The 27,782-nt window shown below is 39.0% G+C and overlaps 1 protein-coding gene across 3 annotated transcripts in view; it reads left to right on the forward strand.

Annotated features, from left to right (window-relative positions):
• SMARCA1 (SWI/SNF related, matrix associated, actin dependent regulator of chromatin, subfamily a, member 1) overlaps nucleotides 1–27,782 on the forward strand; it is an 81,966-nt gene that overhangs the window by 43,263 nt on the left and 10,921 nt on the right. For all 3 annotated transcript variants that reach the window (XM_040999465.1, XM_040999464.1, XM_040999463.1), the window contains 6 exons: nucleotides 1,475–1,585; nucleotides 1,836–1,949; nucleotides 17,940–18,062; nucleotides 20,856–20,988; nucleotides 23,092–23,210; nucleotides 23,320–23,532. In XM_040999465.1, coding sequence (XP_040855399.1) covers nucleotides 1,475–1,585; nucleotides 1,836–1,949; nucleotides 17,940–18,062; nucleotides 20,856–20,988; nucleotides 23,092–23,210; nucleotides 23,320–23,532 — 813 coding nt within the window. The remainder of the gene's footprint in view (nucleotides 1–1,474; nucleotides 1,586–1,835; nucleotides 1,950–17,939; nucleotides 18,063–20,855; nucleotides 20,989–23,091; nucleotides 23,211–23,319; nucleotides 23,533–27,782) is intronic.

A 27,782-nucleotide genomic window follows, 5' to 3' on the forward strand; every position in this document is an offset into this window, starting at 1 on the left:
AAGTCCTCACCTTGTACGCGCCTGGATCCCATAGGGGCACTAGTTTGAATCCTGGTGGCCCCGCTTCCCATCCAGCTCCCTGCTTGTGGCCTGGGAAAGCAGTCGAGGACGGCCCAAAGCCTTGGGACCCTGCACCCATGTGGGAGACCAGGAAGAGGCTCCAGGCTCCTGGCTTTGGATTGGCTCAGCTCCAACCATTGGGGAGTGAATTAACAGACAGAAGATCTTCCTCCCTATCTCTCCTCCTTTATGTATATCTGCCTTTCCAATAAAAATCTTAAAAAAGATAAAATGGATTGGGATCACAGTAGATTAATGGCCTCTTTTAGACCCTTAATGACCTCTTTTATATAAAGGCATTGCTTAGTCACTGTGAAATCAAGTTATTTTTCAAATGTTTATTTTCATCCATGTGAAAGACAGCGCACATCCATCTTAGGATTTTCTCCACAAATTCCCTCAACAGGCAGGGCTGGGCCAGGCCAACATGAGGAGCTAGCAACTCCATGCAGGTCTCCCACGTGTAGCCAGGCCCCAAGGACTTGAATCCTCATCTGTTGCCTGTCAGGCCACATCAACAGGAAACTGAACTGGAAATGCAGGAGTGGGACTCAGCTCAGTGCTCTGATACAGGAAGTGGATGTTCCAAGTGGTAGCTTAACACACTGCCCCACAGTGCCTACCCCTTTCCTATTATTAGTTTTGTCTCTGGACAGTTTCGTTGTATTTTCTACGTGATAATGGAATAAAATCTTATGTTACCAAATCATTACTTGTACTCCTTTGGGTGTTCACTAATATCTTACGTTTAACTTGTGGCAGTTTGCCAATGTCTTCATGGATGTAATATTGCCATTTTACAAATGGGGAAAATATAAGTAATTCTCCCCAAAGTTACATAACTAGTGAAGTAGCAGAACCCAGATTCAAATCTAAGCCTTTCTGGTCCCAGCAGCTGTTCTCATAAAATGCAACTGCTTTTCCTGAATGTCTTATTTGAATGTTTCTCTTGGCTTCAAGGGAAATGTGCTTGTCATGTTGGTATTCTTCATTTTTTTTGTCATCTGCTTTTGAATATTGGAATCAATATTACTGTTCCTTTTATAGTAACATTGATTTAATTGTTTAATTGGACTTAAATGACTATGTGGATTGTACAAATTCTTTTTCATTACAAATAGTTTCAAAACATAGCTTTGAAAAGGAAAAGAATAGAAAATTGTTTTATGACCTAAACTAGTGTACAGTGCAAGTTTTTTGAACTTTGGTTACGTAACTGATTTACAAAGTGTATTTTGATTCTTTTATATATGAATATTCTTGTCAGATAGATATGTAATGCAGATACAGCATTTATTGTGAATGAAGCACTATGGCCTAGGTTTTCTCATGCTGCTGCAGCCTTGATGTACTTGATTTTGGTAAAGCGATTCAGAATAACTAACTCCCTTGTTCTTGTTTGTCATGTATGTAGCTTGGCATGGTGGAATGGATTGAACCTCCTAAACGAGAACGCAAAGCAAACTACGCAGTGGATGCTTACTTTAGAGAGGCTCTGCGTGTCAGTGAGCCGAAGATCCCAAAGGTAAACTGCTACAAGGCTGGGCTTTATGGCCTTCGGATTTTCTTCTAACATGGTCTGTGATCCTGTTAACTATATTATTGCTAAACCATGGTGTCTTATTATAGCGATATGAAGAAGCACTTCATCTGGGCCAGCCATATCAGTGGATTTCTGTTGTATTTGTTTTTCCATATTTTCACTCTATGTGTGTGTGTGTGTATATGTATATGTATATGTATATGTATATGTAAAACACCTTCTTCTTTCACAGGCTCCACGTCCTCCAAAGCAGCCAAATGTTCAGGACTTTCAATTTTTCCCACCACGTTTATTTGAACTTTTGGAAAAAGAAATTCTTTATTATCGAAAGACAATAGGCTATAAGGTAATATTTTGGTCTTTTAGACTAGTATAATGCTGCCTTTAAAAATAATAGTTTGTTAAGCTAGAGTATTTGTTGTTTCATATTAATGTGAGAGAATTTAAGAATTTAAGAGTAAATCAGAATGGTGTTTTTCAAACCAAAGAGGGGCAGACTTTAGATGCTGGTTAAGATACCAGTTAAGGTGCCTGTGACCAGTGTAGGGGTGTCTGGATTCAGCGCTTGTCTTTGGCTCCTGACTCAAGCTTCCTGCTAATGAAGACCTTGGTAGGGAGTGGTTCTGTCCCAAGGGATTTGGTTCCCGCTCCCCACATGGGTGACCTGGATTCTTTTTCTGACTGTGGGCTGATCCAGTCCCAGCCATTGTGGGCATTTAGGGAGAGAAGCAGCTGATGGGAATCTATACTCTTTCTCTGTCATCTGTCTTTGCATGTCTCTTGAATACGTTAAAGAGGGAAACAAAGAGGAGGTTTAACTGAAAATAAACCATCAGTCACTGAATTACCAATAGGATCATGATTAAGTGGTGTCACTGCAGAGTTATCCAATATTTGAAATAGAAATAATAATATGTTAATAATGTGAGTATTTGAATATTTGAAGACTATGGACAAAGATCGGTACGCAGGTAGTTCATTAGAACTGAATGTTGATATGTGATAGGAAAATTCTGACCATTTTCTGGATAGGGCTAAAAAATAATTTATCTCTGTTTATTGCCCACACGTTGATGAAAGTTAGTATCTTAGTAGTTAGTATGTGGTTATTTCGGTATTAGATAATGATAATTACATAATATAAAAATGGTTATTTGGAATTCAAAATTCTTATTTATGTAGGTAGATAGAAATGAATTTTTGGTGAGTGTAAATTATATTTATCACAGTAACTGTTGTACTGATGGGGTAAGCAATACTAGGTTATATTTTGATGTTAGAATTGACTTCCTAGTGCAAGACCAGGGATGACCGAAAGTAAAATAATCACTAGTGTATGTAAAATTATAAAAACATTAACACTGTTATAATTTTATAAATCAGGAACTATGTTTTTATTTTTTGAAATTTTATCACAGTTGGGACTTTGACCAGATTTTGATTAGTAGCTGGAATATGCCTGGAAAATTTCATGAAGATATTTTGTTTTTTCATTTATGTTCTGGATTTGGGGTGGATCTTTGGAGGTGTGTTATTTGTCCAGACTAGGTAGGTTGCTCTTTGCATCAGCAACAAACAAAAGAATAAGTAAAGAAAAAATGTTGCTTTGTATGATATATTAAAGTTTAAAAATTTATAAAAAAGAACTAAAAAGTTTAAGGGTCATGTCAATGGGTAATGTTATAATCTAGGGAAATATGTTTAAGTTCAAATGTGCAGTTTGTCCCTGCATATCTATGGTCAATGCATCTGAAGATTCAACCATGGATCAGAAATATGGCAAAAATATTGCTTCTGTACCAAACATATACAAAATTTTTTTCTTGTCATTATTCTCCAAACAATACAGTGTAACAATTTACATAGAATTGGAGTTGTATTCTGGAGATGATTTAAGGTATATGGGAGGGTGTGCAGCGTTCTGTGCAAATGCTAAATTATTATATATAACTATAAGAGACTTGAGAATCTGTCCATGGAACCTCTATTCCTTGGGGTTAACAAGAGATGACTGTATTGAGACCAACAGGACTAGACCAAATCCTTGTAAGGAAATTGTGGAAGAGCAGAATAACTATAATTGAACTTTTAGATCAGGCATAAAGCCACTTTTAAAGAAAGTGAAAGCAGAGATGTGGCAGAAGAAACTATTAAGCTACAGGTTAAAAATGAAAGTAATAAAATTAATAATAGAGTAGTTTAAAAATAACACAAGGTGAGCAAATGTCTATCATTTCACCAAGGTTTGCGATATTTTAGTTTTATGTATTACTTTTTGTTACTTTTATTGACTGTTATAAGAGTTGAAAAGAAAATTGGTTGGAATGTTAGACTTCTATTAGTAATAAACCATGTTTGTATAGGGCATTTTATAATGTGCAAAACGCTATAACACATTTCATTTGATTCCTACAAGTCACATGAAGTAGCTGTTATTATCACCTTCATGTACTAGGCAAGGAAACGAAAGTTCAGGGAGAAGATTAACCTTGTTCAAGGTCACATAGCTAATAAGGTTGCCATGGGAGCTGGTTTCAGACCCTAGTTCAGAGTATTCGAGTGCTGTGCTCTTTCCACTCTGACATTCTGGGCTATTTCTGCATGTGATATAACCCTGTGTCTTGCTACAGTCCTAAATAAGGACTGTGTTTATAGTGGTGTGGCATGTTGTTTGGGAAATGTGCCAAGTGGTAGTCAAATAGCAGCAATAAAAAATCAGAACTGATGATAGAACTGTTTATGCTCCTTCTTTGGAGATTCTGAGATTTTGTTCCTTATGATAATTGCATGTCCACTGCGTTCTGGCCACAGCTCTGATTTGAATGTAAACATTGCCTTTCATTACAGGCAGTTTGTGGTTATAGGGGTGAGGGCTTACAGTGACTGTTTGCATGGGAGCCAGCTGGCAGAAGGTGGAGGAGAGAGGAAACCTCAGAAGACGTAGGAATGCAGGGACAGCTGCAAAGGGTAATGGAAAGAAAGGAGAAGGTGTAAGAAGAGGATCGGGATGAGAGAGGGAAGATGCAAACCAGTGCAATGTTTTTAACTTAGGGAAGTGGGTGAGCGAACGATGAAACATCAACAGACATATTTTGATCTATGGCCAGACCGACCTGAACACACCTGATCTTGGAAGCTAAGTAGGGACGGACCTGGTTTGTACTGGGATAAGAGATATGTATTTCATCCTGGCTTGCATTACTTTTTGTTTCAAGTTCTTTATAGATATTAGCTTCTTATCCTCATGACAGCCATAGAACCGAATGGTTGTTTACAGGTGAGGAACCTGGAGCATAGAGAAGTTGAACGGTTTCTCTTGTAAGTGTTATAGTGTGGTTGGACTTAATCTTGAAAAGCTCAATTGGTGATGTACAGAATGGCACGGACACCAGTCAGGAGGCTTTTGGAGTATGAAAATGAGAGAAGATGGTGGTGACTTGGATTGTGATGGTGGAGAGAACAGATTTGATGGTCTACAATTCTACTCCTAGTCTTGGGCTCTCTTCAGGCCCATTCTGGATTACCATTGTGTTGTCATAAGACTTGCTTTGGACATTCTTTCTATGCTCAGAATTCTTTCCAACTGAGAATTTACAAGACAAATAGGAACACATCCTGGATGTTGGTCCTTTGTGAGCCTTGTCTCTTTATTCTTTGTGAAGAACTTAAGGACTTAAACTAAGGTGAAATTTTCAATTGACTGAGTTTTGTATTTGAGTTCAAAGTATGGAGAAATTAGCATGGTATGTTAATCATTGCAAAATCCTTCTTTCAAGCAGTATATGATATATAGTGATTAAACATGTCATTGAACATAGACTTTTCTCCCATATAGAAAACTCGTCAGGGCCACAGTGAATGGGGGGAGGGCACTGATTTATTCTTAGATCAATAAAACTGCTATAATGGAGTTACCTAGTGTACACAATCAGGATCCCCCAAAGGGACTTATCCATACTTTATACTTAGAATATTGTTACTCAGGGGGAGCTACGTGTTGTTCATGGCCAGGATTCATTGGGGATCCTGGTTCAAAAGTGTTTTCCTTGAGGATCTGCTTAAGTGCATTTCTCTTTCCTCTTTTTCCTCCACCCCCATCTTCACCAGCAAGAGGTCACATCAATATTATTGATAAGGATAGCTAGGGTTACAGGGTATTTGAAGCTGAGAAAAGTGTTTTGCCCTAGCCACTTGATGGCTAGCAGTGCATTATGTGTCGATTATTCCCACTAGCTAAGGCTTGAGATCTTGTTACACGTCAGGCATATTCACAAGCTTCATTGCTTCTGCAGCTTAAAAGGAGTTATTTAATGCATTCAATTACTTGTTCAGTAAAATCTTTACATTGGAAGAGGATGACTTAATTGAAATTTCAATTACAGCATGAAAATATGGAATGTCTTAGTTCATTCAGTCTAAGACCTAGAGTGCCAGAATTTTGCCGTGTTTGGAGCTGAAGAAAGCTGTAGAATATTTCCCACTTATTTAATTAATTAGGGACTAAGTGAAACATTTGACAAGTGGAGGAAGCTCTAAGTGTTCTGAGTTTTGGTGATAGGTCATTGTGGGCCACCTACTCTGCAATACTAGAATCAAAACATGATGAGCTGCTGTCAGGTCCCTGTTTTCAGTTTATGGGCTGTTATAGTTAATTCAGTATGTACTTGCTAAACTCCTTCCAAGAAACAATCAATATCCTCACCCCCAGTTTCTTTTTTCCCCCGCTAGATCATGGACCCCAGCTCTTCATCCCAAATTCCTTAGGATCTGTTTGGAAACCGAAATAACAGTTGAGATACTTCCTTTTGAAGGATAACTTTTTTTTTGTATTGTTAGGAACTATAGTAGGATGTGAAGTCTGAGTACTTCAGCCACCTCTTAGGTATCTGTTCATTGGTAGTGGTTTATACTTAGTCTAGTTCTTACATGGCAGTTCTTTTGCATAGAAATTCAAATTTATTGATATTTTTATACTAAGCTATGCAAAGTTATAACAGTTTGGTGTACATTTGATCATTCTAAGCTATTATGTTTAATTAATGTAAATACTATGACTTTCTTTTTTTTCTTTTTTAAAATATTTTTATTTTGAATTTTGAATTATGTGGTACATTTTTGTATAGGCTGGGATTCCGTCCCCAAACTACCACCCCTTGTCAGATTTTTCCCATTTTGTTACAATAGTGTAGTCCTTCATAAGGAATCCTAATTCCATCAGTCTCTTATTTAAGTGTACCCTGACATTGTTGGTACAGACAATGTCAATCAGTCCAGCATCCCATTGTCTACACATGTCCAGCAGTTTCATTGGGAATTCACCTTTCGTCTGGATGCAGCGATGCATGTTCCATTTTACCCCCACATCTGTATACGATAGACCCCAGTACTCTATCACTATACATTACCAAAAGTGAGAAGCCATGAAACAAGATCAACAACTGGTATGAATTAGAACAGCCACAACAACAACAACAACATCAACAACAAATTACAGCACCTTGAAAAAATAATGTGTCACTGAGTAACCAACACGTGAGTGACAAAAAGGAAACGCAGAAGTCTCTTGGGAAAAATGATGCCATTGTATATAATTCATGAGCCTGTGATGAATTCGACTAGAGAAAAGAGATTATTTGGAACGAACCAAACTGAAATAAAAACATCAGAACACATGGGATACAGCCAAAAAAGCAAACAATCAAAACCAGTATAAATTCGACTATTAGAGTTACACTTTCCATGTTGGCTTCCTTATATAAGAGAGAATATATGGTATTTGTTCTTTTGTGATTGACTCATTTCACTGAGCATAATGGTCTCTAGTTGGGACCACCTGGTTGTAAATAGAATAATTTCATTCTTCTTAACAGCTGAATAATATTCCATGGAGTAGTTGTACCACAGTTTCTTTAGCCACTCTTCCTTGGACGGACATCTGGATTGTTTCCATGTCTTTGCTATTGTAGATTGTGCTGCTGCAATTATAGGATTACAGATCCCCTTCTCACGTGCAGATTTCACTTCTTTAGGGTGTATTCCTAGGAGCGGGATAGCTGGGTCATATGGCAGGTTTATTTGCAATTCTCCAAGCACTCTCCATACTGATTTCCACAGTGGTTGTACTAGCCTACACTCCCACCAGCAGTGAAGGAGGGTGCCTTACTTCCCACATTCACGCCAGCAGGTGTTGTTATTCGAGTCCTGAATGTAGGCCAGTCTCACTGGAGTTAGGTGGTACCTCAATGTGGTTTTCATTTGTATTTCTCTTATGGCTAGAGAGCCTGAGCATCTTTTCATATGTCTGTTAGCCAATTGAATCTGTTCTTTTGAGAAATGTCCATTTCCTTTGCCTATTTTGTTACAGGGTTTTTTTTATTTATTTATTTTTATTTATTTATTTATTTATTTTTGCTGTCCCTGGGTTTCTGAAGCTCTTTGTAGATCCTGGATATTAGTCCCCTATCACTTGTGTAGTATGTGAAAATTTTCTCCCATTCTGTTGGTTGCTTCTTTACTTTGTTGTGGTTACTTCTTCAGTTTGTTAATTTTTCCTTTGCTGTATAGAAGCTTTTTAGTTTGATGTAATCCCATTTGTTCATTTTGGCTTTGATTGCTCTTGCTTTTGGCGTCTTTTCTAAGAAGTCTTTCCCTGTTCCTATATCTTGGAGTGTGTTTCCTGTGTTTTCCTTTAATAGTTTGATGGTTTCTGAGTGTAGATTTAGGTCCATGAGCCAGTTAGAGCTTATTTTTGTATAATGACAGGTGTGGATCTTCTTAATTCTGCAAGCAGCTATTCAGTTGTCCCAACAGCATTTGTTGAATAGACCAGGAGTTTTGCCTGGATTGTTCTCAGTTTTCTTGTCAAAGATTAGTTGACTATACATGTGTGGGCTCCCTTCTGGTGTTTCTATTCTGTTCCACTGATCGTCTCTGATTTTGTACCAGTACCAGACTGTTTTGATAACCACTGCTCTGTAGTATGTCCTGAGGTCTGGAATTGTGATTCCTCCAGTTTGATTTCTATTTTTCAGAATAGCTTTAGCTATTCGTGGTCTTTTGTGATTCCACATGAACTTTTGTATCATCTTTTCTATTTCTGAGAAGAATGTTGTTGGGATTTTGATTGGGATTGCGTTGAATCTGTATATTGCTTTTGGTAATATGGTCATTTGTTGATCCTGCCAATCCAGGAACATGGTAAGGGTTTTCCATTTTTCAAGATCTTCTTCTATTTCCTTTTTTAATGTTTTTATAGTTTTCATCATAGAGGTCTTTCACATATTTAGCTGGCTTAATTCCTAGCTGTTTAAAATTCCTCTCCTCTATTTAAAGGGTACTGTATTTACAATTTCTTTCTCATCCATGGAATTATTTGTGTACACTAGTGCCATTGATTTGTGTTCATTAATTTTGTATCCTGCTACTCTGCCAAAGTCTCCCCATTTTCTCAATGTCTTTCTCACTTAACTCAGAGAGTGGTTGAAGCTTTTGCTCTTTGTTGGAGAGTCTTCAGTAACATTCATGTTTTTTTTGTCTTTTACCTTTTGTAGTTGCCAATCTTTTTGACGAAATCATCTCTAAGGTATATTACCTACAGGTCTACAAGTTGATTTTTTTATGGTCAATCAGTGGCCTTGATTAGGAAAACACAGCTGTCCTGAATAATTGCTTTGTTGGTGGCACTGATTTTATAGGCAGCACTGATTTTGTCGCCCCCTGCTGGCGGATAGTTTGAGCACCTCCTGGAGTTATTTTGGGTGGAGCTGGTGGCATGCCCTGCTGGGGCTGTTTTTTCTGTAGAGGCTGTGCAGTGCTCTAAGATGGTGGTGATTTTGTTCCCAGCTTTGTTCTTCTGCAGCTCAGCTGTTCTCCCTTCATTGTAACAATGCCTGGTCCCTTGACACTGATATCTGAGAGCTGCTGAATTAGCACATGCGCAGTTTACCACTCCTCCCCTTGCGGTTTGTCAGTGTTTGGAGCACTTGCCTCAGTGTCCAGGATGGCGCCCACAGAGTCACCAACAAAGATCAGGGGGCTGTCGGCCATCAGCTCCAGAGGCCACACAGACCCTACAGCCTGCAAGGCTGGTGCTGTGGGCTCAGCTCAGTGCAATTAGCTAGTAACATGCCCACTCTGGACCTTCACTTGGGGTCCACACTTGCTGTCCTGCTACCCAAGATGGTGCCAGGCAGGACACTACTGGAGAATTGTGGCTGCTGGCTTTCAGCTCCAGGGATCACACTGACCCTGCAGGGAGTGAAGCTGGTGCTACCCTCCCCACTTGGATCAGTTCTGTGTTATCAGCCAGAATGGAGACTCCTCTGTGCTGCTCTGTCAACTCCGCCTTCTACCTCTCAACATAAGATGGCACCCTGAGTCTCCTACTCTTTCTCTGCCTGTGGCTGGTCCTGGTCACCCAGCACAATTGGCAGGTCCCAGACTGCACTCGCCTCCCGAGCTCCCCATGGGGACCCAGGTTACCACCTGGCAGTCACAAGAGCTGTGTGGAGGCCACTACTGGATCTCTGGCTGGCGCTGGAAATGGATCGCTGGAGCCTGGATCACGGGAGCCTGGATTACTGGGGTCTGAGTTGCCACTCACTGACTGCTGGTGGGTTTTTGGCCCACTGCAACACTGCTGTCCTGTCGCCGCAGCTTCCCTGTGTCCAGCGGGTCTCCAGGTACCCTCTGCTTACTGCCTGAACCCTATTTTTTCCCTGTAATCTACTTATTGTACTTTACCCTGTCTAAAGATTCTCCGTCTTATCAAACGAGTCTGTACCCTATTCCACCATCTTGCCTCTCCCAATGCTATGACTTTCCATTGACCAGAAGCACAGTCTTTATACTTAATGCATACTTAAAAGCATACTTTGTATGCTTTAATAAACATTAAAGCATGTTTATTAAAGCATGTTTATTAAAGCATACAAAGCATCAATGCATTGTTAAGTATAACAGCAAATTAGTAAAAATCAGACTTTGTGACCAAAAACACCATGATTAAGTCACTTCCTATTTCACATCAGTTGTGCACGTCCACCACTTATGCTTGCTATAAAAATGTTACACACACATAACAATCAGTTACAGGCAAAAATACTAAAGCTGTATGCTTGATATTAAAGATTCACAGTGAGTGTCGTCAGCTCTAGGGGCCTGAAAATGATTTATAAAACCATTAAATCATTAAAGAATTGCTTAAAAATATATGTTTCTTGATATAGACCTCCACTGTATGTATACACAACTATAAATATTGTTTCCTGTGCTGACAAAAATGGAGACATTCTAAAGTTTAAAAATTCTGGACATTTCTTTCATAGCAGATATTTAAGACATTATATTTTTTTAACATTTATGTATTTATTTGAAAGTCAAAGTTAACAGAGTGAGCGAGGGGGAGAGACAGAGATCTTCCATCCACTGGTTCATTCTACAGATAATTACTGCCTTGGCCAGGGCTCAATCAGAACTGGACTAGGCCAAAGCCAGGAGCCAAGAACTCTGCATCTCCCATGTGGGTGCAGGGTTGAAACACATTGGACCATCTTTTATGGTAAAGGCAATGTTTTTAATCTAAAGGAAATGACTTATGTTTTAAAGGTATGATCACTTTCTCAAAGACTTTTTGAAAACTCAAACTATAGTTTTTTCTTTTTGATTTCAAAAAATTATTTGAGTGCCCAATACACTCAATACTTTAGCCTAGTGGCTAAAGTCCTCGTCTTACATGTGCTGGGATCCTATATGGGCACTGTTTCATGTCCAGGCTACTTCATTTTCCATCCAGCTCCCTGCTTGTGGCCTGGGAAAGCAGTGGAGAATGGCCCAGGGCCTTGGGACCATGCATCTGCGTGGAAGACCTGGAGGACATTCCTGGCTCCTGGCGTCAGATCAGCACAGCTCCAGTTGTTGTGATCACTTCAGGAGTGATTCAGCAGACGGAATATCATCCTGTCTTCCCTCTCTATACACCTGACTTTAAATAAAAATAAATACATGTTTAAAAAAGTTGGAAAGGAAAGGTTACAGAGAGAGGACACACACACACACACACACACTCACACACTCTAAGAGAGTGCGTCTCTCCACTGGTTCACTCCCTAGTTGGCCACACCACAATCCTTTGAATTAGGGCAGACTGAATCTAGGATGCTAGATATTGTTCTGGGTCTCCCAAGTGGGAGCAGGGGCTCAAGCACATGGTGCACCTTCCACTGCTTTCCCAGGCACTTTAGGTAGAAGCGAATCAGAAGTGGAGCAGCCAGGACTCATAGCAGAACCATGTAGGGTTCCAGTATCACAGGTGGAAGTGTAATCTGCTACAGGTAATGCAGGATCCACCACAGATTATTTTTTTAAGGAAACTTATATAGTTGTGTTTATAATCAAAATGCTTATTTTATATTATACAATGTTAATGGTTTTGAACATCTCAGCTACAAGTATTACAGAGTGATTTCTGTAATATGTTTGAAATAATGATGCTTTTAAGATTTACATTATCATACTCTCTAATACAAAGCATGGGCAAGTTAAAATAGAACTATACCATTTTCGTAGTGTGCAACCTTGGTGGATGAAGGATGTCTCTTAGCAGTAATTCTGGAAGTAGCCTCTGGTATTACCAGATGTATAATCTAGGGATGTTATATAAGTAAAAATTTACCTTGTAATACCGGAAAGTGATTTGTGATGTGTGAACTGATACAATAGCTTTTCATCTCAGGGAACCATTATGGGAAAGTCCATTTAAGATGTCGGTAGGTTTAGCTGCACTGGAATGCTGGTGTTGAACTGGGCAGTGGTTCTTCAGACCAGGCTCACAGCCACAGCACATTTAGTGTATTAAAGCAGCCAACACAATGAGATTCTGCAGGCCTTTTTAGGCACTGGAGATTTTCTGTTAGTTTGCTGCACTAGGTTATAAAAGGTCTCACTATCATTGTTTTTTATTTTACAGATGATTCCAATATGCGGTTGTTCCATTGTGTTGGTAGTTGTTCATTATCCTTGTTCCATTCTTACAACTCTCATGTTCCAAGTCAGACTTGTTATCCATCGGAAGTTTTGGAACACCACTGGTGTATCTTTAACTCAGAAGAATTCTGTTGTCTAGGATCTCGTAAATCATTAAATGTGACCTGTGCTGTGATGGAAGAAGCCGGTGTAGAGCCTTGTCCATTTTTTATGTACTGTTATACTTTGGTCCATTCTTGTGGTATCTAAGATGTTAAGGTTCCTTTAAAAAAAAAGATTTATTTATTTATTTATTTATTTATTTATTTATTTATTTATTTTTATTACAAAGTCAGGTGTACAGAGAGGAGGAGAGACAAAGATCTTCCATTCGATGATTCACTTCACAAGTGAACGCAATGGACAATGCTGTGCCGATCCGAAGCCAGGATCCAGAAACTTTTTCCAGGTCTCCCACATGGGTGCAGGGTCCCAAAGCTTTGGACCATCCTTGACTGCTTTCCCAGGCCACAGCAGGGAGCTGGATGGGAGGTGGAGCTGCCAGGATTAGAACCGGTGCTCATATGGGATCCTGGCATGTTCAAGGCGAGGACTTTAGCCACTAGGCCATGCCGCCGGGCCCAATTTATTTTTTATTGGAAAGGAAGATATACAGAGAAAAGGAGAAACAGAAACATCTCCCATCAGCGTGTTCACTGCCCAAGTGGCTGCAGCAGCGGGAGCTGAGTTGATCCAAAGCCAGGAGCCAGGAGCTTCCTCTGGGCCTCCTATGGGGGGGCAGGATCCCAAGGGTCTGGGTTGTTCTCTACTGCTTTCCTAGACCACAAGCAGGGAGCTGGATGGGAAGTTTAGTAGTCAGGACATGAACCAGTGCCTCTATGGAATCCTGGCACATGCAAAGTGAAGATTTAGTCACTAAGCCATCATGTTGGGCCCTGCAGCTTCTTTTCTATGAGTCTTACATTGTAGGATCGTAATTTTCAACAGAAATTCTGCAGCTAAATGGTATAATCAGAGCAGACTTAGTATTTCCTCCTGAGCACAGAATGACTCATTGATATTCGCACAGCATGTAAACTTGTCCAAACTTAGTACGTCTCACGCCACACTGTCACCAGGTCCCAGCAGACAGCATCACCTGGTGCTTGCTGCTTTCTCCTCGTACTTCTGTCTTACATGCCTGCCTCTCTTAAACAGCACTTTGAAATCGTTGCAGGAAGCTTACTACTGATAAGGCCTCATGAGAGTCTTCTTAAAATTATGAAAATGAAGGAATTTTTGATATTCAAATAATTTCTAGAATTTAAATTGTAAATGCGGCATTGCTGAAGTTAGTCCTAAGTTTTGTTTTGTTATTCTGTGCAGTGGCTATGGAAGAAGCTGCCTCCAGTGGATCCTAAATTCCAGTTGTGATGTATAATACTCCAATTTTCTTGTTATCAGAAGTTTCAAGGGCAAATTTTCAGTATTGGGGAAATCTTCATAATAATAAACACTTTATCTTGCAGGGACATATTATCTATTTCTGTTATAAATTAAATATTTATAAAATATTTTGTTAGAATATGGCTGGACATGGGCCGTTTGTAGATATTTGATAGATCTTAAGATCAAAGTGATTTTTCAAAATTAAAATTTGAACTCAAAGTAATTTGAAATAGCATCAAACTAATCATCTTATTAAAGATTTAAAGCTATGTAGTCTATTGAAACATACAAACTTTTTTCTTCTTTTTTTAATGAGACGCAGATATGTCCACTCTGATACATCTATCTATCTGATCTCTTTGGGTTTTTTTTTGCTTTTCTCCCTAATTTTTAAAAAAATGTACCTATTTTTGTTGGAAAGGCAGATTCACAGAGAGGAGAGAGAGAGAGAGAAAGATCTTCCATCTGCTGGTTCACTCCCAAAATGACTGCTATGGCTGGAGCTGAGCCAATCCAAAGCCCAGGATCAGCAGCTTCTTCCAGGTCTCCCACACGGGTCCCAAGGCTTTGGGCTGTCCTTGACTGCTTTCCCAGGTCACAAGCAGGGAGCTGGATGGGAAGCGGGTCAGTCAGGATTAGAACCGGCAGCCATAAGGGATCCCTGTGCTTCAAGGGGAGGATTAACCAATTGATCCATTGTGCTATGCCCAAGAAATTTTGAACACTGAAAAATATTGACATAACTGTGTTGGTGAATATATGCATACACTCATGTTTACTTCTTACTATGTTTGCTTTTTCGCTTATTTTTCCATTTCTTCAGCCCTCAGATCCATTTTATTTGTTACGTATTTCAAAATTGCAGTCATAAGTGCATTTTACCTGGAAGCATTTAAATATGTGCGTTCTTAGGGAAAGTACAATACCTAATACAGACTTTTGAAGGATTTATGTATTTATGTGTGAAGCAGAGTGACAGAGGGAGGGGAAGCATGTTGATATTCATCCACTGGTTCGCTCCCCAAATACTTGGAATAACTGGGGCTGGGTTGCGTTGAAGCTGTCCTGGTTTCCCATATGGGTGGCAAGAACCCAAGTGCCTGGGCCATCTTCTGCTACTTTCATTAGCAGAAAGCTTACCTGAAAGAGAAGGAATTGTGACTCAAACTGGTGCTCTGATATGAGATACCAATGTTACAGGCAGTGGCTTAACCCATTGCACCACAAGCTGATCCCTCAAAGTCCAATATTTACTTAAGATTGTTCAGGTAAAACATATATACAGTGAAATATATTCATGTTAACTTCCAACCCAGTTCCCTACTTATGTCGTGGGAAAGCAGTGGAGGATGCCCCCCCCCACCCGCCCCCGCACCTATGTGGGAGACACATCAAAAAAAACTACTGGCTTCAGGCTTTGGATTGGCTCAGCTATGGCTCTTACAGCCATTTGGGCAGTGAACCAGTGGATGGAATCTCTCTCTGTAATTCTGCCTTTCAAATAAAATTGTTTAAAATCTTAAAAAAAAAAAAGGCACTGCTCAAAACTCAGCAACAGGCTTGTGATCAAGGAACATGCTGACTACTTGTTTCCTATTACACTCAGTACTTTCAATGTATTATGGACATAATGGACATTTAGTTCCTATGTAATAATTTGGCTATCTGGTGCTGATGATTATAAATCAGTCTACTTTCTTTAGTATTTTTTAAAAAGATTTATTTATTTATTGGAAAGTCAGATATACAGAGAGGAAGATCTTCCGTCCGATGATTCACTCCCCAAGTGAGCGCAATGGCCGATGCTATGCCAATCCGAAGCCAGGATCCAGGAACTTCTTCCAGGTCTCCCACATGGGTGCAGGGTCCCAAAGCTTTGGGCTGTCCTCGACTGCTTTCCCAGGCCACAAGCAGGGAGCTGGATGGGAGGTGGAGCTGCCGGGATTAGAACCGGTGCCCATATGGCATCCCAGCACGTTCAAGGCGAGGACTTTAGCCACTAGGCCACCACGCTGGGCCCTCTTTAGTATTTTTTTTTTAAGATTTATTTTATTTTTATTAGAAAGATATACAGAGAGGAGGAGAGACAGAGAGGAAGATCTTCTGTCTGATGATTCACTCTTCAAGTGGCTGCAATGGCAAGAGCTGCACGTGGTATCTCCCACATGGGTGCAGGGTCCCAAGACCTTGGGTCATCCTCGACTGCTTTGCCAGGCCACAGTAGGGAGCTGGATGGGAAGCGGGGCCACCGGGATTAGAACTGGTACACTCAAGGGATCCTGGCGTGTGCAAGGTAAGTCCTGTAGCCACTAGGCTACCATGCTGGGTCCAGTATTTGTTTTTAATTCCCAGCAAGCAGATTGTGTTTTTGGAGAGCTGTTGGGCACAACATTTTACAAAATGCTTATCTTTAGAGTCTAGTGTTATGTTTACCAACTGTGAAATATGTGTAATGATGAGAAAAATGTATTAGAATAGTAATGGAGCAAAACCATGACTATCTGATACCCCTGGAGAATGAGTAATTTCTGACATGTATATGTTCCAAACTGCAGGAGGCTTATTGCCAGCCCTTTTCGTTTCATGTTGAAGAGAATGCTGTAGAATGTACATGCTCTCTACCTGCCTTCTTAAGTCAGCATGCTGCATTGTGGCTGCAGATGCGCATAGTAGTTGGCTGGACTTGGTGCTGAGAGACACAAAGTTTGCCCCCTTCCCTCCACCACAAAGTGAACACTGCCCAGGCTGCTGAGCTGTACTGTATAAGCATACTTCAAAATGTTTGTGGAAAACGAAGTCAAAAGATAAATGTACCGTGGCAAAGAGCAATGCCATGTGAAGGGTACATTTTCCATGGACCTTGGGAAGACCCATCATATGTGCTCCACTGTGGAGCCTGAAGCTCTTTGGAGTTCAGTTTTGCCATACACTTAATGGCTTGCTTGTTGGGGAGCTTGAGTTTCTGTCCTCCATCTTTTGAACTTGAGCTGTCCTCTTGGTTGTCAGCACATTTGTAACTCTGCCCAGAAAACCTTGCGTCATTTCTGTTCATCACTATTTCTTGCCCTTTTCCCCTTCACAGTGGGTTCCGCGACAGTTGTCTGTAGGTTGTACTACTCCCCTCCTTTTATAATGTCCTTTTCATTTTTCCTTCATTATCCTGCCACTGAATGCAGATTTTCTATTTCTCAAAATATTTTATTTGGGGGCAAAGAAAGCAAATGAACAAGAAAGCAGTCTCCTCCAATGTCTGTGGCTGTGAGATTGCGTCAGTCCAAAGCCTGGACGTAGGATTCTCAGTCCTACGACAGGGACCTACCCTGCTTGAGCCAGCACCACTGACTCCTAGGTCTGCATTAATAGGAGGCTGGCATCAGGAGCTGGACCTGCGAGATGAACCTAGGCACTCTGATAAGGGATGCAACGTGCAAGCATACGAACTGTTGTCTTAAATGGTAGCCAAGAGCTTGTTGTCTAATTTTCTATTTTACGTAAAATATTCTCCCCTTTCATGGCCCAGAAGGCATATTAACATTCTTTACACATTGAACTAATCAAAGTTTTGAGTATAATCTTTAGGTGCATTGTCGTCTCTGTACCCTGGTCTCTTTAACTAGGGGAATACAAACAGTTTTTAATTGTGGAACTTTTTATTTACTCCAAGTACTATTATAATGTTGTAAGAATGTATTTTGTACCACAGTATAATCAAGTCTAGACTATAACCTGAGGTTCATTTCCTAATGGATATTAAATCTATAATGTTGGATGGGACCAGAATGGTTTTTCTTTTGATAATGTGGAGACCACATGCCATTCTGGTTATAACTTCATATTCTTTAGTGTTAAGGTGACTCTAAATATTGGGATGTGTATATACATTGTGATAATGTGTCTTGTCAATTTTATCACTTGTGCTATGTAGGTTCCCAGGAATCCCGATATCCCAAATCCAGCTCTGGCTCAAAGAGAAGAGCAAAGAAAGATCGATGGAGCTGAAACTCTTACACAAGAGGAGACTGAAGAAAAGGAAAAGCTTCTCACACAAGTAATGTATTCTAAGTGCCTGAAATGCTTCCAACCAACTGTTAGAATAAAAGAAAATAGGAAAATATACATCACGTTTTTTATTGTATGAGCCACCCTTCTTAAACATATGTCTAGAACAGATACGTCTTTTTAAAGCATGTGTTTTCATCTACTTGGGAGGCAGAGCTGTTGGGAGGAGGAGGGAGAAAGAGAATTTAAAAAAAAGAAAGGGAGAGACCTGTAGATACAGGCTGGTGAGAGAAATATCTTCCGTCCATTGTTTTACTCAAATGCCTGTAACAGCCAAGGCTAGGCCCAGTTGAATCTAGGAACCTGGAACTCCACTTGGGTCTCCCACATGGGTGTCAAAGGGACTCAAACACTAGAGTCATTATTTACTGGCTCCCAGGATGCATTAATAGGAAGCTGGATCTGAACTAAAGCAGCCAGAAATCAGATGGGCACTTAGGGCCCGGTGTGATAGCGTAGTGGTTAAAGTCCTTGCCTTGAGCTCACCAGGATCCCATATGGGCACTGGTTCTGATCCTGGCAGCTCCACTTCCCACACAGCTCTCTGCTTGAGGCCTGGGAAAGCAGTCTCTCCTCCTCTCTGTATATCTGCTTTTCCAATAAAAAATAAATCTTTTTAAAAAAATGGGCACTCAGATATGTGTCTGATGTGTGTTGTAAGCACAGCTTAATTCACTGTGCTATAACATCAGCCCGTTATCCCTATTTCTGAAATACCTGTTATAGAATATGTTCTTTGGGAAAAAACACATATACATACAATGTAACTGTCAACCATGTGATATGTGAAAGGTCAGTGAATCTATTTTTGAGTTCTGGTAAATTGTAATCACTAACATATTCTTGAAAATTTTAGTTTGTTTTATTGGTTGATGTTGATTTTACCCTGAAATTATATCCTACTATTTTTAATTTATAGAATAATCTCATATTTAAACAGTTTTCTGGGAAAGAATTTTAAAACATGAGAAATTTCTGAAACTTTTAAAATAAAGATTTATTTATTTGAAAAGCAGAGTTAGAGGAAAGACAGAAATCTTCCTAGCTGGTTCTGCAACTGCCAGGGCTGTCCCAGGCTGAAGCTTGTGCAACTCCAGCCAGGTCTCCTGCCTAGGTCCCGGGCCCTAGTTGTTAGACTGTCTTCTGTTGCTTTTCCCAGCTACATTAGCAAGGCATGGAATCAGAAGTGCAGCAGCCAGGTCTTGAACCAGAGATCATATGGGATGCAAGCATCGCCTGTTAATATCCCAATATACTACAATGGCAGCCCTAAACTGTGTGAAAATTTTATGGTGACTGTTATATAATTAAAAGTTAGCTATTATTAAAAAGGAACATTTCCATTTGAACAAAATATTAGTATGTTCAAACTTTTTAATAATGAATTTCATTAATATCATGAATCTCAAATAAACTGTACCAAGTAAAAAGTACCAGCATAAAAGACTCTTGCAAAATAATAAGAATGTGTTTACTGTTCGATACCATCTTATTATAGAAAGTTGCCAGTATGATTTATTTATTCAATAGTTTTTTTAAGAATGTATAGAGTTGTAGCAAATTCTCTGCATTAATTATTGAAAGATAGTTTTTATATTTATGTATTATTTATTATATGAGTCTTTTCCTTGTTATAATGTGATTTTTATTGAAGGGTTTTTTTTTACAAGCAATATTCATAGAGTTTTGAGTCAGATGTCTGAAAGTCATAAAGTTTGGTTTGAAGGTATAATTGCAGTGGCTGAGCACTGGGACTTAACACAGAATAAAACTTTTAAATATTCATGTTCTATTTTCAAAAATTTATTTCCTGAACACAAAGTGACATTAGGGCCTAGAAATGCTCCCTGGCTTGCAATCTATTGTGAGTGAACAAGAAGAGTCTTCACCGAGCTGGTGCTGTCACTGGGACAGCAGCAGGTTCTCCCTATCTCATAGTTGAATTCATTTTCAATCATCTTTCTCTGTTGCTGAATAATAATTACACATATTTTTAAAATCATGTCAGTCTAAAGGAGCAAAATATGAGGTCACTTGAAATCTTGACAACTAAAAGCCAGGGAAACCAATTGTAATGTCAAGTGCATCACACTTTGGGTAGAAAGCGAATTCTTGGTCCTATGATTTCACAGAAATGTTAATAATGCCAGGAGATTTAAAACACAGGCTAAGCTGATCTCTGTTGTAATAGAGAAATTAAGTAGGCTCAATAATATACTATTTATGGAAATTATATTTATGCATATAATTTTGAGCAAGAATCATTAATTATAGTTTGGAATAATAAAAAGAACTACAAAAGGTTTTTCTCATTGTTTTGATCATCCCTCAGTGTTATATTGATTTAATGCATCTATAATCCTCTCAATCTACATGAAAACATGAAAACAGATCTGTCTTAAAAAATATTAAAGTAGTAGAATATAAGGGCTTTAGTGATTGTATTAGCATTTTAATTGTAATGCATTCGTATTTTAATGTAGTAGAGATCTGTAAAATATACTGAAGTAAATAGTATCTTAGACCTTAAAATCAACTTTAAGCACTTGGAAGGGGGTACCTTCTCATCATAGTAAAGCAACTATTTCTAGAAATAGCTAGAAAGCATAGAAAGCAGTTATTTCATTTGTTGCTCAACTTTTGAGTCCAGCATATAAAAAAGCACAATTTTAATAAGAAGGAGCATTTAAGAATGTTTTTACACTGTCACGGTATAGAAAGAAGTACATAGGATAATAAATGGATATATTAATTTAATGTCTACTTAACTCTTTGACCTCAGGGTTTTACGAACTGGACTAAGCGAGATTTTAACCAGTTTATTAAAGCGAATGAAAAGTACGGAAGAGATGACATTGATAATATAGCTCGGGAGGTGGAGGGAAAGTCCCCTGAGGAAGTCATGGAATATTCAGGTCAGTAAATAATTTGAAACTTGATGTTTTGCTTCAGCCCTACTCATTTGTTCAGCATCGGTTTAGTTGTCCCTTTGTTCAGAGATCTTTTAAACTTTGATGCTTACATGCAGGTGAAAGTATAAATATAACTGTTTTCTGTGAAAAGATGTTAAGGATTTATTCTACCATACTAAGTACTTTGTTCTCTAGTAGTTAGCTCATACAACCAAGTAAAACTGATGACTAAGGGTGGTTATTAGATAAGTATGGACAAAGTGTTTCTTACTCTTCCACCTCTGGATTTGGTCCTCTTCTAGTCCAGTCATGTGATTTCAGGTTCAGATTTGGGTCTTTTCTTCTAGATTATCCTTGAAACTGGAGAGTTCCTGATAGGCCTGTCTAGACGCACAAACGTACCTGGCGTTCCAAGTTTATTCTAGACTAGTTATGTGGGTCCTATTGATGTGAGGCAAGCTGGGATGGGTCTGAAAATGTTGCTTGAATAAATCTGTCTACTGATCCTGGAATCATTTCTCTCTTCTACTTAGCCGTGTCTTTTTTCTTAACCAGAATCAGTTTAGTTGCAGAAGCAGGTGTAGTTAGTAGTAATTTGCATACCACAGAATGTCCAACCTCAGGTTTCAGAAAAATAAAACAAACAAAACAAAACAAAACAGGTAATTTTCTCTATGTGGAACATAGGATGTTTCTAACTTCCAAATACTTTGAACTCTGAAATTTGGTGTGAATAACAGCAGTTTAGAATATAGGACACTTTTCACTACAGAAGCAATGGCACAGAAGTAGTTTTAAGTTTGAAACTTCTCTTTGTGCTTCCATCCTATTTAACCGAACCACTGAAATACGGTATTTTTACAATAGTAGCAACGAAATAGTGTATGGAACAGCTTTTCGCTTTATCTGGAGTGCTAATGCTTGATTAAATCCAAGTTTAATTGGAGAACAGATACTTTTTTTTTTAACGTTTGGGAGGCTGAAAGGGCCTTCTGGTGATTACAGGGGCTTTGGAGGCTTCCCTTGATAGCAGCGTGACATTCCGATTACTGTTAAAATGTGACTCGTCAGTTCAGTGCATTTGGGGGCTTAGGAGAAAAACAGAGATTTTAGCAGCCAAAGTAAAATGCAAAGAGTGTGAAAGTGTGTGTGTAGATTTTTACAAGTTTTTTTTCCAGGAGATTTGAAGTGAAATCGCAGCAGTGTATGTGAAGTTGCAAGACAAAAAGTGACTCTAAAAGATACCATGTCAGTTGTGTAGAAAGAGAGGAAATGTACAGTTGGCTGTTTGTGAGTGTACAGTATCTTAAATAGGCATTTAAATGTGTGTTGCGTGAATAAGCTTGTGAATGGATAACCCAACACAAGTGCTTATAAAATCTGAGTGCTAAAACACCTTTGTTGATAGGCTATAAAAATGAAGACTTTGAGAATGTAGACTAAGTCATTAAAAGGCTTTCCTTCCACTGAAGTCGTAAGATGGGGAATATTAATACAACCAGATTATTGGACTCATATATAAAATTTGGTTGGGTGGCTGGATAATTTGAGTGTTTTGTCTGTATGTGATTAAAATCCCAAAGAACGTGTTTCTTAGAGAAAAGCCTGTTTGAGTTGAGTTTAGAAACAAAACAGAATTAGAAATATTGCAATCTTAATAAATGGTTTGAAAAGCAGAAAACAGTTTCAGTAGAGATGTTTGTTTCATGGGAAAAATTGGACATGTTGGTAAGGTTTTGCTTTTGCTTGCTAGGAAAGTGAATTCTCTGTTTGTATACTGCCCTCTTCTGTTAAGTTTTAGGTATTTGGTCTCTTCTATGTCATGTTTGAGAAAAAAGCCTAGCTTAAATCAGTGTCTGTATCATCCTTTGAGATCGCAGCTATTTGGGATGAGTATTTCATGAAATGGGAATTTCTAACTTAAAACCTTGCTGACATATTGTTTTTAAATAAAAGATAGTTTTCAATAATTGAACTTACATAGACAGATGATTCTGGGTGTACAGTTTTTAAGATGTAAGTTCACTACAATTTTTCCCACTTTTTATACTCTGATTCCTTAGTTTTTGGCCTAAATGATACTATTTTAAAATAACTGTTTTTCAGCTGTGTTTTGGGAACGTTGCAATGAGTTGCAGGATATTGAGAAAATTATGGCTCAAATTGAACGTGGAGAAGCAAGAATTCAGCGAAGGATCAGTATCAAAAAAGCCCTGGATGCTAAAGTACTACATTTTATGTCAAATTATTCTTATGTTATTTTAATGTATGTGATGATTAGCTTAGACTTACTGCGCTTTTTGCTAAAAGCACTATTTTTGTTGAAATACACAGATTGCAAGATACAAGGCTCCATTTCATCAGTTACGCATTCAGTACGGAACCAGTAAAGGGAAGAACTATACTGAGGAAGAAGATAGATTCTTGATTTGTATGTTACACAAAATGGGTTTTGATAGAGAAAATGTGTATGAAGAACTAAGACAGTGCGTCCGGAATGCTCCCCAGTTCAGATTTGACTGGTTTATCAAGTCTAGAACTGCAATGGTATGTGTTGCTTTCTTACTTATTTCTGCCAACTCTTTGTTTTGAAAAATTGCAGATATTGTGTGTCCTTCATTTACATTCTCCAGTTGCTAGCATTTTGTCACAGTAGCATACTTGTTCATACTCTCCATATATATATATGTGAGATATATATGGAGATATATATATATCTCACAGCATCTATATATCTAAATATGTGCCATATATAGTATAATCTGTATTTTCAGAAATAGGTAACCATTTATATTCTATACTCAGAAATACGTCTGTTTCATATCTGTAAATGCCCATATCTGTACTTCTGAACTACTTGAAAAGCAGTCTCAGACAACATGAGTGCTCACTTTCAAATATTTTAGCATGCATCCGCTAGGAATAAATATATTTTCCTATGTTAGCACAGCCTCGCTGGAAAATGTTAACAGTGATTCGGCATCGTCATTGGAAAAATAGTCCATTTAGAAGCTTCTGCAGATGTTGTCTTTTTTTTTTTTTAAAGATTTATTTTTATTGGAAAGGCAGATATACAGAGAGGAGAGACAGAGAGGAAGATCTTCCCTCCAATGATTCACACCCCAGGCAGCCACAATGGCAGGAGCTGAGCCAATCCGAAGCCAGGAGCCAGGAACCTCTTCCCGGTCTCCCACACAGGTGCAGGGTCCCAAAGCTTTGGGCCATCCTCGACTGCTTTCCCAGGCCACAGGCAGGGAGCTGGATGGGAAGCGGGGCTGCCGGGATTAGAACCGGCACCTATATGGGATCCCGGGTGTGCAAGGCGAGGACCTTAACCACTGTGCCATTGCGCCGGGCCCAGATGTTGTCTTTCTTCAGTCCATTTCATGTTGTAATATTAGAATACCTAAGAGCAGACAGTTTTTTTTTTAAAGTTTTATTTTTATTGAAAGTTGGATTTAAACAGAGGAGAGACAGAGAGAAAGATCTTCTACCCACTGATTTACTCCCCAAATGGCCACAACAGCTGGAGCTGAGCTGATCTGAAGCCAGGAGCCAGGAGCTTCTCCTGGGTCTCCCATGAGGGTGCCATCCTCTTCTGCTTTCCCAGGCCAGAAGCAGGGAGCTGGAAGGGAAGTGGAGCAACTGGGATATGAAATGGCGCTCATATGGGATCCCGGCACATGTAAGGCAAGGACTTTAGCCACTAGGCTACTGTGCTGGGAGCAAGACTAGATAATTTATAAAGAGTAGATATTTGTTTGGGTTTATGGTTCTGGAGGTTGGCAAATTCAATATCGAGCAATCATATCTGAACAGCTTTTGGCAAGGGCATCGTGCTGCATTGTAACTTGGTGGAGAACCAACATGGGGAAGCAGGCACATGTGGAGGGAGATGAAAGCTGAAGAGGCTCAATAGTTATTTACTCTTCTTTTAAAGATTTGCTTATCTATTTGAAGGGCAGAGAGAGGCTCGCTTCCTAAATGACCACAATGGCCAGGACCAGCCAAAGGCAGGAGTCAGGAACTCCGTCTGGGTCTCACTCATGGGAGGCAGGGAGTTAAGCACTTGACAATCACCTGCTGATTTTTTAGGCCTTAGCAGGGATCTGCATGGAAATTGGAGTAGCTGAAACTTGAACTGGACGTGGATATGGGAAAGAGGTGTCCCAGGGTGTGGCATAACTTGCCATGCCACAGTGCTAGTCCCAGGAACCCACTCTTGAGGTAACTAGTCCACTCTCTTGAAACCTAACATTACTCAAGTGATGAGGGCATGAACTCGAATACTTCCTGATCCAAACATCTCCCATTAGTCGCATCCCAAAAGACCTAAAAAAAACCTGCTATTTGAATCCACTTCCTAAACGACTCCACTGAGTGATTAAATTCCAATACATGGGGCTGGCACTCTGGTGCCAGCCTGTGCTACAGCCATCCCATGTGGGTACCAGTTCGAGTCCTGACTATTCCACTTCTGATACAGCTCCTGGCTAATTACCTGCATCAACTAAGAGGGAGAGTGATGGAGTTTAGGCCTCTGGTTTTGGCTTGGCCCAGCCCTGGCTATTGCAACCCTCTGAAGAAGTGAACCAGTGGTTGGAAGATTTCTCTCTTCCTCTCTCTTTCTCTTTATAGTTCTGCCTTTGAAATAAACAATAAAAAAAATGAAATTCAAACACATTAACTAGTTGGAGACAAAAATTATATCATCAGAGTATTTTTATATCTGTTTTGTATATTTCTTATGTAACTTACTAAACTTTTAAAATTACATTTGCATTTGAAAGGCAGAGAGAGAAATAGAGTTAGGGAGTGATCTTTGATTTGCTGGCTCATTCCCCAAATGGCCAGCAATAGCCAGAGCTGGGCCAGGCCAAAGTAGACCCCTAGATTCTATCTGGGTCTCCCAAGAGGGATACCAAGTGCTTAAGCCATCATCAGCTGCCTCTCAGGGTGCTTATTAGCAGGACACCAGATTGAAATCAGAGCAGCAAGAACTTGAACTAGGCACTCCAATATTGGATATGAGACAAGTGGCGACTTAACCCACTGTGCCAGACACTGGGCCCTGTTTTTTCTTAAACCGATCCAGCAAGATTCACACATTGTATTTGGTTATTGGATCTTCTGTCTCTTTTAATCCACAACTTCCTATTTTTAATGACAAAGATTTTTTAAGGTATCCAGGCTAGTTGTCTCATAGAATGGCTTGTATTGTTTGCTTATTGTTACATTTGGGTTCAACGTTTTTGTCAAGAATGTACCGGAAGTGATGTGTCCTTCTTATTGTATTGTGGCAGGAGGCATGGCAGGTTGTCTCACTTTTGATGATGCTAAGTTTGTTCACTTGATTAATATGGTTATTCCCAGGGCTTTGCAACTTAAAGGTAAATTTTCTTCTTTGTAATTAAGCAGTAGGTACTTGAGATGATGCTAATAACCTAAGGATTTATTTTTAATGAAAAGGAATTGTTAGCTAAGTTGTGTATAAGAGTTGTATGAATTATTATAAACATAATAATGAAGTAGAAGAAATACTTTGTTTTAGCTTAAGCTATTTCCTCCATTTGTGTCTAATGTAAATTGTGTTCCTGTTAGATTCTAGTGCTACTTAGCAGTGCCATTCATGATGATATTGAAATTCATGCAACACATTTTTAATGTTGGCATCCTCAGTTTTTTGTCAGCCAAAGTAATTAAGAGAAAAACAGATTTATGCAGTCTAAAAATTAAAAGCAACCAGAAACTAACAACCCAAAATGTGATTTTGTGACTAGTCATAAAATGTAATGCATTTCTTTGTTACAGTTCTATCATAAATATTTTCTTATCTCAAAGTTCATTAGGGGTGTGAAACATGCCCAATATATGCATTTATAGTACACATGAATTATATTGTTAGAATGTCCATCAAACTTGTGGATGACAGTTTTGGTAGAGCTAGCAAATACTTTAGATCAAGCCAGGATACAAGAAAGAAATGAGAACAATTGGAATAATGGATCAGTTGACTCTCAAAACCTAATACTTACTGTGGATAAATGTAGTTATACACATTTACAAAAAACTAGTAAGAGCTGTAAATGTTCACAAGATACAGTCAGAAGAATGGAGAAAACAATAAGAAAAAAGGTAAGACTTAATCTGTAGCATGAAGAACTGAGGTTAGAGTTGTTTGACATGGTTCTTTGGATCATTGAGATAGATTATGGAAGAACAATGTAGAATAGCTTTTCTATTAGCCTTTGAAAATGAGATTCATTTTGAACCCTCTTGACAACTTTGACAGTGAATTAGTTGCCCTTTCAAGGTGCCTTCTAGCTTAATCTGTGCCCATGATTAGCATAGATCTTCCATTTGAAATGTATAATCATTTGGGATTTTGTGCAGCTTAGAATAATTCCAACAGCTTGTAAAAGACAAATGTCTACCTCCATTTGTTGGTGAATCATGGTTTAGGACGTACATGTCCTTTTCTGTGATGGAATATCTGTTGAATTTTGAGTTTTGTTAAGGTGATATTTTAGTAGTTTTTATTAAGATTGTGAGCTTAATGCTGTTTGCAGTTTCTGTAATCACGAAACTAAATAAGTAAGGAATGTAAAGGAATAACTTAACCTATGTGCAATATAAACTTGACTGTAGTATAACTGCATAAATTTCTGATTTCATTTCCAAGAGAAAAAAAATCTGGTATATTATTAACAGCCACTAGATGTCTCTGGACTCCCTTGTAAAGAATATTTTTCCTCCATTTTCGTTTTACACAAGATTTACCTACATAGTTTTTTGGT

Source organism: Ochotona curzoniae, unplaced genomic scaffold (genome assembly GCF_017591425.1).
Source record: "Ochotona curzoniae isolate NIBS_2020 unplaced genomic scaffold, NIBS_Ocur_1.0 scaffold_1852, whole genome shotgun sequence".
NCBI classification, from domain to species: domain Eukaryota; kingdom Metazoa; phylum Chordata; class Mammalia; order Lagomorpha; family Ochotonidae; genus Ochotona; species Ochotona curzoniae.